Source organism: Lutjanus erythropterus, chromosome 8 (assembly GCF_056507025.1).
Source record: "Lutjanus erythropterus isolate fLutEry1 chromosome 8, fLutEry1.hap2, whole genome shotgun sequence".
NCBI classification, from domain to species: Eukaryota; Metazoa; Chordata; class Actinopteri; order Lutjaniformes; family Lutjanidae; genus Lutjanus; species Lutjanus erythropterus.
Genome location: NC_139324.1, coordinates 17,155,436 through 17,171,789, shown reverse-complemented (window position 1 = coordinate 17,171,789; position 16,354 = coordinate 17,155,436). Strand labels below are relative to the sequence as shown.

Here is a 16,354-nt window from a genome sequence, read left to right as displayed (position 1 = left end):
TCTTGAAATTCCAGGGCTGTGATATAATTACCGAAAATGTGAATTATAATCACTCATATTGCTCATTACTCTCTATTGCCCTCTTTTATCTGGCAACAAGACTGAAAACAGGACACCCAGGTAGGCTTTATTATTAGGATTATAATTTAATTTACTGTAAATATTCTGCTAAGATTTCCAATATATTTCAGTTATGGTTATTGCAAAAATACACAAAATTTGCCATTGTTTTGATTGTGTTTTGAAAACTGCGTGTTAGCTTTTGAAAAATGTGCTATGTGCTAATTGTATAGTGTTTGACTGGGACAACAAAGTCAGAGGTCTTGACCCACACTCTTCACACAGGGCCTTGAACAAATGCTAGTTGTATTTTGTCTTGTTCCACATTCACTCTTTATTCCCTCATGATAACTAGTTAAATATTTATATATCTTCTGATGTTGTCATGAAGTCAATTATATGAGTCATTTAATATCTTCTCCTTTCCTTTCCTATCTTACATTAAAACACTTGACAAACACACAAACATAATATTAGAAAATTTATTGTTTAATATAGATATTAACAGCAGTGACAAGCTGAATCACATTAAACATTATTCAGAAATACCATTTATCTTGAAGTGCTTGTGTTGGGGAGGGGTTATAATGAACTTTTCAATATATTCTCTCTGTCTGTCTCTCAAGATACCATTAACACTTTATAATTGAATAAAATTCAATGTACAAACACAACAGCCTCAGCAGAGTTGAATCAACACCTTTTTGACAGACTCCCCAGAAATTCAATATAACAGTTTGTATTTGTCTGCAGGGCTGTTGTGAATGTCTGTCTATCTGTCTGTTTTCCCTCTCAGTCCATGGACTTATCACTCCAGGCCATTGACTTCCTTTTTGCCAGTTCCATCCAGGATGGCTGGCCACTTTCAGACATGGACTGCAAAGCTGATGGCGTTGGGGGTGACGACGAGGGTGATGAAGATGACGGCACATTTTTCCGCAGCCATCTGTCCTCTCGAGGCCTGTCTGGAACTTTGGCCAGACCCGACTCTGAAAGAAAAAAGCTGTGTCATGTTGCTGCACACGGAGATACTGCATGGCAGTTGCCACAGTTGTAACTGATGTGTGTGAACACACCTGCAGGTTTTACTCCTTGTCTTCCCTCTGGCTTTGTGTCTTTGCTTAGAGGTGTGGTTTTGGCTGAGGCAGGGGGTTCACCTGGTGCCTGTGCCTCTGTTTGAGCTTTCTTTAATTCCACCTGAGGAAAATGACGAGTTAGATCATTTGCTCAGGATAAATTGTCAGTCTAAAAAACAGTAGTTAAAGAACAGATCTAATGGTATTTTATGTTTGATTCATTGTCAACAAATCCCATGAAAAGACCCAAACTAACAAGGAACTGATCAAGAACTGGCCCTGCCCATTTCCCCTCTGTGCTTCAATAACAGATGAGCAAGCTTGATACCCGGCAGGTTGCTGGGGGGGTGGGGTTAAATCCCATAAATATATAGTCACATCTTAAGAAAATTAATTTGAGCAAAATGTCAGACAAAAACATCAAAACAAATCTGAAAGCTCATGTCAGCAAAATGCTAGCTAACAAGCTAACTCATTTATTTACTCATCTTCAGAAGAAACAAATGGAGTTCAGACACGTTGGACAGGTGAGGAAAGTCAGAAAATATTGAGATACTGACTATCTCACTCTTGCCTTTTGACTTTTCATGGGATTTGTTTACAACAGGAAAATATGGAATATCAGCAGCCTGATCCTTTAACTGATTTACAGTCAAACGCAGTATGAAAGACAGTTACAAAGAAGTACCACAAACCCCCTTGGCTCCAGATGGAGTGGTGCATTCTGCCCGTTTCTCCAAAAAAGCAGCCTTCTCGCTTACTGACCCAGCCCAAACTGGCCGTCTTACTGACAGTGGTGCACCTTCTTTTTCCTGCACAGTGGCCTCTCTTTCCCCTGCAGAAACTGGAGTAGGAGCTGGAGCTGATGAGGTGGTAGAAACTGCAGTAGGAACTGAGGTTGTAGATTTGAGATTTTGATTGCTCCAGGGTGGTTGCTTCTGGCCTGAAGACAGGTAAGACTGTGCAAGAGACTGGGTGATACACCCTTGTGCAATCTGAGCTGAGGTCTCTGTTTGTACACAAGGTTGTGAGGGAGCCTGAGTGGTCTGTGGGTTGGACTGCACAGACGCAGACTGTGAGGCAGACTGAGTTGTGTTTAGGTGTGACCGGGGTTCATTGGATTGTTTTGATGTATGCGGTTCTCTACAGGTGTTTAACTGAACGGGAGGGATGGTTGACGTCTTCTGTTGCACTGCCACTAGCGATGGTTTAACAGCGTGTGCTTGACTTCTACTTTGCACTGTTTCTGTTTTGACTGCATCTGTTGATGGTGGATTGTCAGCCTCTATTGGTGTTGTACTTTGTTGTATTTTTACAGTCTGTGTCAGTATTTGTGTCCCAGTCTGTGTCTCAGTTTGATTCATTGTCTGTATGTGTGTTTGTGGTCGAGCGGCTGTCTGTGCACTTGTAAAATCTCTGGGAAATCTACTTGTAAAAAGCTGTTGGAGACTTCTCGTCTTTTCCATAGCTAAGGTCATCCAGGACACCTCAGAAGGGGCCGGTTGGGGAGCAGTTTGGAGGGCAGGCTGGGGCTCCTGAGGTGCTGCAGGGGCAGTTTCGACTTCTTTGAGGTTTGAGGAGGTTGTTTGGACTTCTGTTGGCATCATGTGAGGATCCCAGGTCAATGGCAGGTTATGCTTGACTGGAGGGGAAACGCCAGATGGGGCTGTATCTAAGGAGTGACACACTTAAGTTAGACACACTTGGCAGCTCTGTTAAAGTTAGTCTGTTAAAGTACAAAGGTCTCCTGTGATCATATCACTCTAGAGTGATTATTTACTATGTGAAAATTCCAGTGTGCATTTGTGCAATGTTTAACCTTATAGGCAACTGAAAAAGACATTGTAACACAGTATAGGATTCATAAACAGTTAACTTCAAGTTAAAGGTGTAGTTTGTATCAATAGTCAGTGTGTTACTTACAGTATTTGGTGGTCGGCAGGCCCCCAGTTTGAAGAAGCAGATTGGAGTACCAGCACAGAAGCTAAGTAATGAACTGCTGTGGACAGGGTCAGCAACAAAATATATTTCAGTCACTTAAAAAAGGACTACCTAAAAAAAAAAAAAAAAAATCAGTTTAAGTGTTTACTATATTTAGAATATTTTCACAGCTTTGTCTTGCTGTCAGATAGTCTTTTCTGATTGGGAACCACCATTATATAAGTTAAATATCACTCTGTCCAAACCAGCCAAATTCCATCTGTGAAATCCGCAATTTTATTTTGCAGAATACAGGAGTTGCTGGTCTACCACTGCCTCGGCCTGTTAGTTAGTTTGTGTTATTTTGCGACTGTTGTGTTTTAGTCACACAATAGCACAAACAGACTAATCGATTGAGGCAGTGGTGAACCAGCAACCCCCGTCTTCTGTGAGGTAGGCCTCTTCCTTGTGGAGTTTGGTTGGTTTAGAGAGAGCGATAATTTGCTTGTATAACAGCGGTATAACATTAATTTTTCTTAAATGGACCTTTTGTGCAAGTAGACCTTTTTTGCTGCTGACCCTGTCCACAACAGTTCATTGCTTGGCTTCCATGCTGGTTCCACTCTCTGTGCCTCCAAACTGGGGCGTACCTACAGCCATCTACTGTAAGTAGATAAGTTCCTCATACAACCCCATTTAAAATAATCTGAACTATCCGTTTAATATAGTGCTAAATATCCCATTGTTGACTTTTTATCATGATATTATTGTACCTTAGGTTTTGGTATTGTTACAATCCTCCGTGAATGTGAGATTAAACATCTCCTACACGGTGGAATTACAAAGATTTCTCAAACACTCACCTGTCACTCGGAGGTCTCCAGAAGTGGATGGCACACCAGAGATGTTTGTTGACAGCTTTTTACAGATGGAGCTGGTATTATCGCTTATTTCCTGTCTTTTTTGTTTGTCACTTTGCTCCTCGCATACTTGTGGCTTTGAGTTATGGTTAGAAGAGTCATCAGACCGAAATCTAAATGACTGAGATGTGGAGCGCAGTTTAACACCAAAGGCTGTCTTTCCTTCGTCCGGCTCAACCTCCTGTGCTTCCGCTGCCTCCTCCACCACCTCCTTGCTGATCTCCACCAAACCCTCCTCGGTAGTACCTGTATCTGTGGTTACATTTTTAGATGGTTCCACCTTTTTGAGGCTGTCCCTCCTCTCCCAGGAAAGAACTGAGCTTTTGTGTAGAGCTCCCTCTTGTCTAAGTCTTCCCACAACAAATGGGCCTCCTCTTGGCTGTAAGTCTCTCAGTTCTGGCTTTTCCTTCATGCTTGAAAAGGGTTTATCTTCCATCCTATGCCTGGCCTCAGTTTGCTCCAGCACTCCCACAAAACTGCCTGATCGGGGTCTTTCTACATCTCGGTTTTTGGCAGTGGTGATGGAGAAATGGAAGGACCCAGATCCTGGGGTGGGTCTCTTTATTCCTCTTGTGCTTTCTGTCTCATCTTGACCCTGCTGTTGAACAGAGGAAGACCTTAATGCCACCACTGAGCCGAAGGCAGTGGGGGGCTGGTTGGAGGAGACTTCAGTCATTCCAGCCTTGTTTGGGATATTTCTCTTGTCATGAGATGTTAGATTTATCTCAAAGCCCCCCTCTCTTTTGTCCTTCAGTTCTGACAGTATAAAGGACGAGTGTGGCCGTTCACTGGGCATTGAATTTGCTGGTCTGTGAGGCTTAATTCGAAGTACCTGAGAGGGCACAGAGGGAACTCTTCCAGGGAGAGCTTGGTCTTGTTGGGGAAAAGTTTGGCTTGATGATTTGGATGTTTCTTCTGGTGTGACTGGTACCACCTCTGGAGATTTTGAAGGAAGAAGCTGGGATGTAATAGGAACGATGGCCTCTGATTGCTGTGTCTCCAATGTCACCTCCTCTTGAGTGTTGACCTGCTGCTCTTCTTCTCTCACAGACTCAGGGTGGTCAGTGTTGTTTAGGGTTTGTAGGAGAGAACAAGAGTGAGTCTGTGAAAACAATGAGGCAGAAAGAAGGTAAGGGAAGTACATGAAGGGTTTTGTGCATGTTTGTCCTCACAAACAAGCAGAGGTAAGGCAATTATACGCGCATCATATAGGTGCAAGGCAATCAGAAACAGTGTAAAAAGGAAACAGGAATACAGAAACAGGAAAAAAGATAAACTCTGCACCTTAACTCCATATATGTGTATACACACACACACACCTCTCTCTCTCTCTCTCTATATATATATATATATATATATATATATATATATATATATATATATATATATATATATATATATATATATATGTATAAATATATAAACAGCATTGTACAAATATGTGCATCAGTGTCTAGAACAAATATTCACATAATTATCAAAATATTATGACTAATTTTATTTTAAAATAAATGTTTTATCTCAAACTCTTGCTTCAGACCTTTACGTTGTAGGTGTGAGAGTTTGGAGAGTGAAGATATAAAAGCTTTCTCTCCCCTCCTCTTCTCTGAGATCTAACATGCTTAATGCCAATTTATCTGAGAGGGGACGTGTGCAGGTGTTACCTTTTTTTTCTCTGGAAAAATAAGTATGTTCACTTACTGCAGCGAGTCTCTTCTTGGTGCTGGCCCTCTGGTTTCTGGGCTTGACAGACATCCGATGGCGTGCAGCAGAGGTATCCAGGCAGGGGGTGAACTGGGCTGGAGAGCTGAAGTCCGATGGGGGCTCAACAACAGAAGAAGACGAATTGGAGGTGACAGAAAGAGGCAAAGGATGAGATGGGGGCAGGGGCACAGATTTGGTTGGTGCAGGTTTGGGGATGGTTGACAGTGGATGAGAGAATGGCTGGGAGATGGTCAGAAAAAAAGAGAACCATAATATAACACTGCACATACAGGATGAACATGAGGACATAAAAAGGCAGTCTTTTTTGTATTATTGAGACATTCATTGATTGTATTTATCTTTTATAATAGATGACTGTCTGTAACATCCCTGACTTTACAGAAAAAGGCTGTTATATTGTGTGTTTCTTATAGTAAATAAATCCCCTGAAAACATCAAAACCAACAGAATTCCTCGTACTAACAAATATTTCCTGTCTAGCCAAAGCCTGATATAGTTCATTCCTCCATGGTTATCCAACTATTATTAAACACAGCCATGAGCCACACTGTTGCACAGGGTGAAGTGTTCTTTCATGACCGTGAACAGTGATAGTTTATTTTGAGTCATTCCCACACACGCCCTCCTGCTGCTGTAAATACTCAGTGCATATTAATCTCTCCGACAAATGCATTATTTACTATTTAGTAATGTTTCCTAAAACACTAGTGAACAGTTATTTAGGGATTACTGTGCCTTTAAAAAAAAATTAAACGATATATTTGTGCCCCCTTTTTTTACATGTACGTCTTAAGTTTGAGTAAATGAGCTTGGTTGGTGCAGAGAGGTGCTGCAGACAGGGTAGGAAACAGAAAATGTTAAGAGAAGGACTGAGGCTTTGATGGTTGTCTTTTGACCAAATTACACACGCCAACCTGATCACCACGTAGAATGAAACATGCATCTACTCATGGACAAGAGGCTTGTGATTGCAACAGTGCAGAATTTAGACATACATGGCATCGTCCTCCTCTTGAACTGTAACCTCTCCTGCGTGAGTAATGCACCTTCTGCATGGTGAAACAGTTGGTGATATATAAGCTGAAGGACCTCTGTAACTCACAATTAAAAAAAAAAAAACCTTGAAAAACTTTTTATGGCTACACACTGGTGACAGCTGTGGCCACAGGCATTATGTATAAGGTTATCTTATTCTTGAAAATGCAATATCTTAAAGATGAACTGATTATTGGTGGTCAAAGGACAAAGGTCAAAGTCACAGTGACCTCACAAAACACATTTTTGGCCATAACTGAAGAATTTATTTGATACTTATGACAAAATTTCACTTAAATGTCTAATAGGATACTAGCAGTGCTGCAGAGTAACTAGTTGCATGTAACAAGTTACCTGTAATTAAATGACAAAATCCATGGAACTATAATCCATTACAGTTACTGAAAAAAAGCCAGTAAATTACGGTTAAATTACTAATCAAAATGTTGGCAATTCAAAAATGTTGGTAATTACAACGTGGTTAACTACAAATATTCTTTTCAGGTTCCCTGGCAGAGATCTGCACTCTATTGAGTGTTTTGAGAGTCTAGTGTTTTGCTAAATTAGGGACAGACTGATTCAGCAGCACAGTACACACCCACTGAGCTGAAGAACAAATGAGAGCAAAACAGCCTGGAGAACAAGAATATTTTCACATCTGACACAGTGAATTAAGGATTTATTTCAACCAAACCAGAGTCAGTGATTGTTGGAACAGTGGAAAGACAAACAAAGAAAGTTCTGGTGAGTTTTATTTTGTTTTTCTGTTGAGTTCGGATGAAGTGTGTTTTACGGTGACTTACAAAGCAGTTAAACTCGTCTTAGTTTGGTAAAAGAGAGAAACCTGGATTCAGAATGTGTGCGGTTGTATCTTCCTGTTTAATTTGGAAAATAGGTTTTAGAATAATTACTTTCTTGACATTTTGCGAGTTTATTTTGTTTATTATTTGGATGTAGCAAATGTGTGCACCCTACATGATGTAGCAAACTCATCACTAGCACAGATCTCACCGCTGAAACTCTGTTGGGGTGCACACACACCTGTGCAAATATATTGGCAACTGCAGTTGATGGGCTGACAGTTTTAAGACGCTGCCCAGCCCTAGTTGGCTGTTCTAGTTCAGTAGAAAGAAAATAGTTAATACATTAAACTGCTCATTAACAAGATCTTTCGATTATCTTGTGGAAAGAGACATGTTTAGTTTTTGATCCATAAACTAAACTAAATCGAAATTCTGCTCTCAGACTTGAATCCCGAAAAAGCTGAGACAGCACATGGACACACTCACATAAGTAAACTCGCGAGACTGCCAAGCAGTCTTAGGTAAGGTGGTTGGATGAATGTTGCTACACCCTCAGAGGATGCTACTTGCTCTCTTCTTCACTTTCTGTCCCAGCTAAACTAAAACACCTATGACTCCTGGAGACGGTTTGGCATTTGGATGGAATTGAACCAAAAGGGTTGGTGAAAAATTAAGCTAGTTTACCGAGCTTATGTGTCTGTACTCAAATACTCTTAAGTGGGATAATTAATCACCTTGCCGAGGGCTCCCTGGGTTGTGGCGTCCCCTCCTGAGATCTCAGGGGAGCTGTGGGGAAGACTGTCATCCTTGGAGCAGCTTTCTAGATCTTCTGGACGTCTGACTGGGAGAACCAGAGGTGGTGGCCCCAAATGCAACTTCTGCTGCTGAAGTTTCATCTATAACACCAAAGCACAAGTGCTCTTTTTAAAGAACTGCATTTACAAAAACCCAGTCCCAACAAAATGCCAAGAATAAAAGGCTCTACCTGCAGAGCTTTGATCTTGCTGTGAACATTCTCCTGGGATAAGACCCTGGCTGGTTCAAGGTCTGTCAGGACCTGATCAGCCAGGAAGATGCTGTCGTGGGACAATGCCCGAGATCCCATCGTACCCTCGGAGCATCTGTGGTAGCAGGAGGGGGAAAAAACAGAGGAGAGGTGAAGACACAGACTAGAAGTAAGAATAGAAGCAGAGCTGTAAAGCAAACGTTTACTGTCATGTAGACACTCACGCCAAATCTTCCTCTGATCCGAGTCCCTTTCCTGCTGTTATGTCACTGGCCGACTGGCTGAGTTTGGCATTTCCCTCTTCACCTGCTCTTTTACTCCTCCCAAACAGGCGAGTTTTCAGAGATTTGAGCTTGGACTTTTTCCGTCCTAACAGAGATTGAGATGGAGACAGATCCAGGTCACAGCAGCTCACACACGCACACACACCCGCAGAACTCACACAATCTCCTCTTTTCACCTTATATATTCTCTGACGATCTCTTCAGTTTCTGTTCTGTTATACATGTCCATGAGTATCCTGGTTAAGCGCACAGCTGCATAAAACCACTTACATTAATTTCTCATTTTCATCGGAGGATTCCTTAGGGAAAGACAGGTTGCATAAAATCCCCATAAGGATTTCCTTATGGTGTTGTAAGGGAAAACTCTTTCATCTCTAAGGGTTTGCCCTTAGCTACTGCAGTATTTCCTTATGCGTTGCTAGAAGGTCCTTAGTAACCATTTTCCTTGGAAAATTTCAAGTTATCCATAACAGTCCCTGAAAAGTGAAATAATTTGTGGAACATAAGACAATGGCTGAATTTATGGTGATAGAAGAGGAGGAGGAGATATATTCAGGACAGACAAAACTCACTGGACACTATGTTAGTTACTTCATCTACGTTTCATTTCACAGTAAGATCGGTTGGTTTTGGCAGTTAGGTTTTTGACACTTCTGCTTGTGTGTATTTGTTATGGCTGCTTGGCTGAATTTACTTTGAATTTTGCATTTATGCTTCAAGGAGAACAACATTCTCATCTTCTGTTCAGTTTGGTTTTCTTTTTCTTTTTGTTGTCCATTTTGGAGAAACTAGTTAATGCAGGCTGACTAAGTGTGTAAGCTCAGCCAGCTAACAACTGACAATAATTCTGTTTAGAGGCATTAAAGAATGATGTGAGAGAAGAGTAATCATGGTAACAAACTTGGGACAAACTCACGTTAAAAACCAAGCACAAGTTTGGAGTATCCTGGTTATGTTTGCACATGTAAACATCATATCCTGGTTTTAAGAAACCTGGATGTGCTATCTGGAGTACTCCGACAGATACCAGGATAAGGTGGTGTGTAAGCACCTTATCCTGGTATCTTAACATTCTTGTTTGGTACAGAAGAGGCTGGATGAGATGGTGAGAGATCAAGGTACAGCTGCAGACAGATGACCAGAAACATGGATACTGTTAGAGTCATGCATACAGGAAAATGAGTAATCAGGCTCTATCTAAACATCATATCCTCAATATGATCAATACCAGGACAATCATGGGGTTGTAAAAGCAGTCATTGTTACAAAAGACATATGTCAACTTGTGCTGGAGATCAGTGGTCTTCAAACCTTTTGTGCCCAAGGTATTATAGGGCAAGTCAAAATGCCCGTCTGTATTCATATCCATGCAAAATAGCCTCAATAACCAACCAAATCAACAGACACAGCGAATACTAGCCAATCAGAGTGTCTGGAGTCCAGGTGAGGAAAAAAATAAAGTGTCAATCAATCAGGACCGTTGATATGTCACATGTCAACACATATGTCAAAATTCCCATCATCTGGCAACAGCACAAACACTGAAAACTGGGATTTGCTTTGACAAAGTTTTTAAAGCATTTTTTTTTACTTAGAGTATTGGGAAATGAGTGCATACAAAATACTGATATAACAAAATAAGATTTTAATTGTAACTTTTTGTATAGTTGTATATTGCAGTAATAATGTTTGTATGTCAAAAATTCCCATGTCACATGTGGTCTTCCTCACAGCACACCTGTGTGCCATAGCACAGCGATTTGAAATAACTGTTGAAGATTACGATCTACTATTGACAATAAATGTTCCTTGATGTTTGCTAGTCACGTGTTTCAGTATTAGGCTGACAAATGTAAAGTTACACGTCAGATAATCTCACCTGGAATGTCCTCACTGCTTTCTTCTGTATCTCCATAGAAAGACTCCATCGACCTGATCCCTGAAAGATGTGCAGAGCAGACGACAGGAAAATGTTTGAGGAAAGGCACCGATAATGAGAAACGACTGTGACAACAAAAAAAAACCTCAGGCATCCACTTCGTAGAGGCTGCTGTCACATGCTGAGGACACCTAACGTGGTGTGATTATGCCCGTGGTGTGTTCTCTGTTCTCTGGCAGGCGTGCACATACACGTAATGCATTTGTGTGATAGCCTGAAGATGTGACACTGGACTTAAGGTTCAAAGGTTTATTGGCATTATCAGGAACAGGACAAACCTTACTGGAGTGAGGCGGGGTGTGTTGAGGAAGCTCCGTCCTTATGATCAACGAAATATAATTAAAGAAGCCTTTGCAAGAGGATTACAGGCAGCAGAAAACTCATTAAATGCAGTGTCTTCAAGAAACAATGTACCACATAGAGGAAGTATTAAGATTTCTAATCACATTGCACTTGAAGGAATAAATATAAATATCACACAAAGCAGTGCGGCCCTGATATTGTATCATGTTTTGTGAACCAAACAAAAGCTAAAATCTTGCTCTCAGGCAGTTTTACTTATGCAACACTTGAATGACAAACATCCGGACTGGGTTGATGTGTTACTGGATGCAAGATTCAGTGCAGGGAACTTGTTTCTGTTGTTTTACAGACTTTATTTTGCACCATACCCTGCAGCTAGTGTTCTGTTAGAGATAATATGCGTACACCATTTTCTCTCCCTGTGTAGCCAAGGAAGTGTTGTCAACAGAGCATGATCCTGTGCAGCATGGGCGCCTGATAAGACAAGATGTGTCAGGTTATGGATAAACATGCAAAGTCCACACTGCACCTCTTGTATCACCAGCCTGCTCTCACAGTACCAGCACACCCTATTGAGAGAGATGGGCAGTATTTCAATTAAATCTAAGCAAGTAATAAGACACATAGTTCAAATAGAAGAAACAACTGTGCAACAATTAATCTAGTATAATCACAGTCTTTGGTTTAATGTAAGTAAGACACGTGATATGTCGGGTCTAGCAACGTGCATTTGTGTTCCCTGTGACCAGCAGCTTGATTAAAGAATCTGTCTTGGTGTTTCTTGCAAAATTCCCCAAAGTAAGTAATCAAAATATGATCAGATATTACTTGCTCTGCAAAGCTTACTGAATGACAATACAATACAATAGAAGAAAAGAGTAATTAGTAAATGTGTGCTCTATACTCACAGGCTAGTAACCACCTAGCATGCCCTGCCTGAACTAGCAGCCTCCCACCTCGAAGATATCCTGATTGGCCACTTCAAATCTCTGATGTGGGAAGTTAGCAGAGCTCATCTTTTCAATGTAGGGGGAAGACCTGCACCCTAATATTTGACTAAACTGTTGTTCAGTTTCATTTGACTGCAAAAAGGCTGCAATAAATGTAGGTTTAATCGTGGTATTTTTCTGCATTAAGGATTATTGAATGCAAATAAAAATAAATGCAGTCCCCAAACAGCTCATGAGAAATTACTTTGAATCAGAGCGTTCCCTCCTCACCACAACAACAGCCATCTGTGCGCACCACTGGGCCAATTAGCACCTTCCGTTTCAAACATATTGAATACAGATGCAGTCACAGTCACTGCAAATTATTTTCAGGCTTGGTAAATCGCAGAGCATGTGCTAAATCAACCTATTTGTATTTTCTCCTCTCTGTATTTTGCACACTAGGGTAGAAATGCCGCATATAGCGTATTCATTGAGGTAAACATACTAAATGGACAGTGAGTGCTGTTTTGTGCATTTGAAAGACAATCCTTGGTGCGCGCTGTTAGTAGATCAGTTTGCACATTTGTTTGCAGGTGATATGAAGTTTACACACATTGTTACACATGCAAACCTGTAGTACATCAGGCTTTTAGTCGACTATGTTTTCACTTGGGAGCTGTACCCTGCCGTTAGTCATGCGATTGTTGCAACTCAGACCTTTTTTTCTGGCACACTGCTATTAACTGCGCTGTAGCTACCACTGGCAAGTTAGCTAAGTTGGCAGTCCTATGGGATACAACCTCTATGATCAATGGAAGCCAGTTTGACAAGGAACACAGTATGTGAGGGAATTTAATGTTACAGTGGCTTCAACTGGACTCTGACTTCAAGGACGATGAAGACACCGCAGGTTCAGGTGTGGACAGGAGGCATGGAGCAGTCGAGGAGTGAGTTTGTAACTTAGTGACTTAATTTGTAAGTAGAGGTCATCCATAGTGCTGATAAGTCCACAGTATTTGTTTTTGTGATGTCAGGAGTTAATTGTTCCTGTGTTTTAAACCAGGTTATACCTCGCTGGTTGTTCTGACACATTCCAAATCATTACCCCTGTTGTTCTTAGCATTTAACAGCCGGCTCACTTTGTGCCCCTGTCATATATATTTAAATAATGAAATTAATATAGCTATTCAAATAATAACTAAAACTGATGACTTCTGGTCTCCCTGGACTAGGAAAATCCCTAGCCAGGAGCAGCCCTAGTAGGGGAGTTTAAAGATAATATGTAAAATTGTGAGAAAATCCTGATCACTGAATTTGAGGCTGAATCACTGATGTGTGAGAGAGAGTCTCAGAGCCCTGCAGGGCAGTGATAGCTGTAGAAATTTAAGATTTATATTTTGCATTTGAATGCATCACAACTTTAGTTTTGTCCGCATTCAAAATCATCACATTTTAAATCGCACAGCATGCATTGTACAGTATTAAAAGCAAGCTGAAGTTGATCAAGGGTCCTGTTTGGTGTAGATGCAGAGCAATAAATCACAGTATCATCTGCATAAAAGTGGAATTCTGTGATTTAAATATTCTGAGCAAGACAGTTGGTATATATAATGAATAACAGTCCCAGGACCAACCCCGGGGGCACACCCTTGAGTACACTGAGGGAGCTAGAAGGGAACAGCTACAGACACTGAGCTCTGTCTGACAGTTTGTTCTGACAGACCTATACTGGTAAGTCCTTGCTTCAATATGGCATGATCCACAATATCAAAAGCCTTTGATAAGTCAATGAAAAGGGTTGCACAATGTTGTATGTTAGTGATTCAATAAAATCATATTAAGGTTGCTCTAGTTGTGCTGTGTTTTTTCTTAAAACCCAATTGAAAGTTTTGATAAAATATCATAAATAGATAAGAAGTCTTTCAGCTTTTCACTCACAAGGGATTCCAGAACTTAAGCCAGGGCAGACAATGTGTATCCTTCTCTGACTATTGAAAACAATATAAGAATAATAATATAGGAATAACTACGACAGAAAAAAGTTGTCATATTTAACTTCAGTGCCATTTTAACCTCTTGCCCTACAAATATATTTCAACTTGTGCGTGGATTTACGACCTCAGCCCTGCATGAAACCAAAGTGCTCATGAGTCAGGCCGCACCTCAGAGTTTTGCCATCCTGTGAGCCCGACTACAGCCCCAACAGAAACAGAGGATAATCCCGTGGATTATTGACATTGCAGAGAGATCCTTGTAAGATTTCACAACACCATAATCCACAACAAATGCTTAATCACCAACTTCCCATGGCACATACTGCAGCACACAATTCACCTGACATTCCCAGAGAAAGTACTTGTCCTTCTCAATGTGAAAACCTGTTAAAACACACACACATGCATTCACTCACACACACACATACACACACACACACACACACACACACTCACACCATTTAGTGCATAAATAAGTGAACTTACCCAACGTCTCTGCTCCTCTTCCCCCTCTTTGTCCTCCTCTCTAAGCCGAGTTGTCTTGTCTCAGCTGTGTCCCTGTCCTAATGTTTAAACCTCAGGCTGTCGTCGTCCACATCTGCAGACGGAGGGAGATGCAGAGGGAGGGAAGCGAGGGAAGGAGAGAGAAAAACAGGCAGAGAGAAAGAGAAAGAGAGAGAGAGAGAAGGACACTTCATGACAGGGTAAGCAAATGCACAAAGAGAAAAGAGGACAGAGGAGAATGAGAGAGAGGGAGAGGGTGGGAGAGAGGGAGAGATACTCTATTACATTAGTGGCACACTGTGGCCCTCTGCGCTAAGCTCCTTATAAAACGCTAACCTGATTTTAGGCCCAGAAATGAGAGTAGAGGGAAAAAAATAAAGCTCCAGTTGGAAAGAGGACAGACATGCTTGAATTACGGCTCATAGAACTGTTTACACATTACACCGGGTTGCTTACACCCCTGGGTGATCATAGAGGGGAGCCTATGTGTGTGTAAATCTGTCTTAGAAAGTTAAAAATTACAAAAAAAAAAAAAAAAAAACAACAACCAGGAATTAGCCATCTCCCCCCTGGTGAGGTCCAGAGTTCAAATCCAAATGTACCAGATGTTGGAGCTACTGGTGGACGCAGGAGAGACAGGTTCAGAGAAAAAACAGTGCCCTTTTGGAAGATAAAACTTGATAAATGCCCTCTAGGGTGCCCTACCAGTGGATAAAACATGATCCAGTGCACTAATGAGTGCCCTCTGGAGAAAATGTAATACAAGTGTCATATATCACACCACAAACAGCTGGTGCCCTTTTGATTTTAAACAAACAGCCTGAGTCTGTCACTGATCAGAGCTAAAATGAATTTTTTACATCATTATATATTCATTATATAGGGATGTGTGAATTTTTGCATTTTCATGTCCACGTGTCACTCATTCAATTCATTCATCCAAACGTTGTATTTGACTCACAAGAGGGTCTAGAGCAATAAAAAGAAAAGAAAAAATAACTTTTACATTCACATGATTGTCAATTTTCACCTCACACTCTTTTAATAGGGCAGCCTGGTGTTTCAGTGGTTCAGGTGTTTACCTTTTAACTGCAGTGTCCCTGGTTCGATTGCTGCCAAGGACCATGTTTCTTTTATATCTCCACTATAAACATTACAATAAGAGTACAAATCATATGCAAGTCTCATTACGATTTAATGCATGATTTATTGCAGGATATATTAGGTTGGGTATTGTTTAAAAAATATGGTACAGTTACCAATACCAGTATCCTTAAAGTGATGCCAATAAAAACAGATTACTTCATCTGATACCTCCTTTTGTACTTCTGTACTTTTGAACATTTTGGCGCCGTCTCAGCATGCTGAACCAAATACACAGTGCCCAACTTCACCACCAAACGGCCAATCACACGTCACATTACACTGAATGCTTTACGTGATTGGCTGTGAGCAAAATCATACAACTTATAGTCATTTTATTCTAAATCTGGGTACCAAAAGGACTGAATGTAGGTATTATTTTACTGGAGAAGTTTTGATATTATTTGCTACTGGAAAATTTCAATCAATACCATAAAAGTGTTAAGTATCAATACCCAGTCGTAGGATGCATCACAAATTCCTGCTCACCACTGATTTGGTTTGTTTGTTCTTGTTCAACATTGTGGCTTATGTGGAAAAGGACCTGGAACCTCTGTAGATACAAACACCTAATTCTAAGTTAACAAAAATGCAATGGTTCTTATTTTCAGGTGATTATACACTACTGAAAACATATTTATGAATATTATATTCAATTTCTGCAATTTTCTCCCAACAAATCCCCACCAATCTTACATAATGGACTTTTA

The 16,354-nt window shown here is 40.7% G+C and overlaps 1 protein-coding gene across 3 annotated transcripts; it reads right to left on the bottom strand.

The window, feature by feature from the left end:
• Window positions 1-528: 528 nt before the first annotated feature.
• On the bottom strand, window positions 529-14,701 carry cracdla (cracd like a). Of its 3 annotated transcripts, XM_084724739.1 has the most exons (10): window positions 14,484-14,701; window positions 10,709-10,768; window positions 8,770-8,914; window positions 8,525-8,660; window positions 8,274-8,435; window positions 5,678-5,920; window positions 3,920-5,078; window positions 1,832-2,808; window positions 1,137-1,257; window positions 529-1,049 (listed from the first exon to the last, which is right to left on the bottom strand). In XM_084724739.1, exons 2-10 carry the CDS (start codon window positions 10,755-10,757, stop codon window positions 853-855), a joined length of 3,189 nt encoding a protein of 1,062 aa, XP_084580865.1. In that variant the 5' UTR covers window positions 10,758-10,768; window positions 14,484-14,701; the 3' UTR covers window positions 529-852. The 3 variants fall into 3 exon arrangements, 2 of the variants coding, with proteins under 2 accessions (XP_084580865.1, XP_084580864.1); XM_084724738.1 differs by lacking the exon at window positions 14,484-14,701 and having other exon boundaries at window positions 10,709-10,953; XR_014771306.1 differs by lacking the exon at window positions 14,484-14,701 and having other exon boundaries at window positions 913-1,049; window positions 1,825-2,808; window positions 10,709-10,959.
• Window positions 14,702-16,354: the final 1,653 nt, after the last annotated feature.

Bases quoted from the DNA above. Each gene is read 5' to 3' on its own strand.
- cracdla (XM_084724738.1), bottom strand. From the start codon at position 10,862: ATGCCTGAGGTTTTTTTTTGTTGTCACAGTCGTTTCTCATTATCGGTG. The intron at 8,436-8,524 runs GTAGAGCCTTTT...TTGGTGTTATAG, and splicing joins GCAAGATCAAAGCTCTGCAG to ATGAAACTTCAGCAGCAGAA. The intron at 1,050-1,136 runs GTGTGTTCACAC...TTTTTCTTTCAG, and splicing joins ACAAGGAGTAAAACCTGCAG to AGTCGGGTCTGGCCAAAGTT.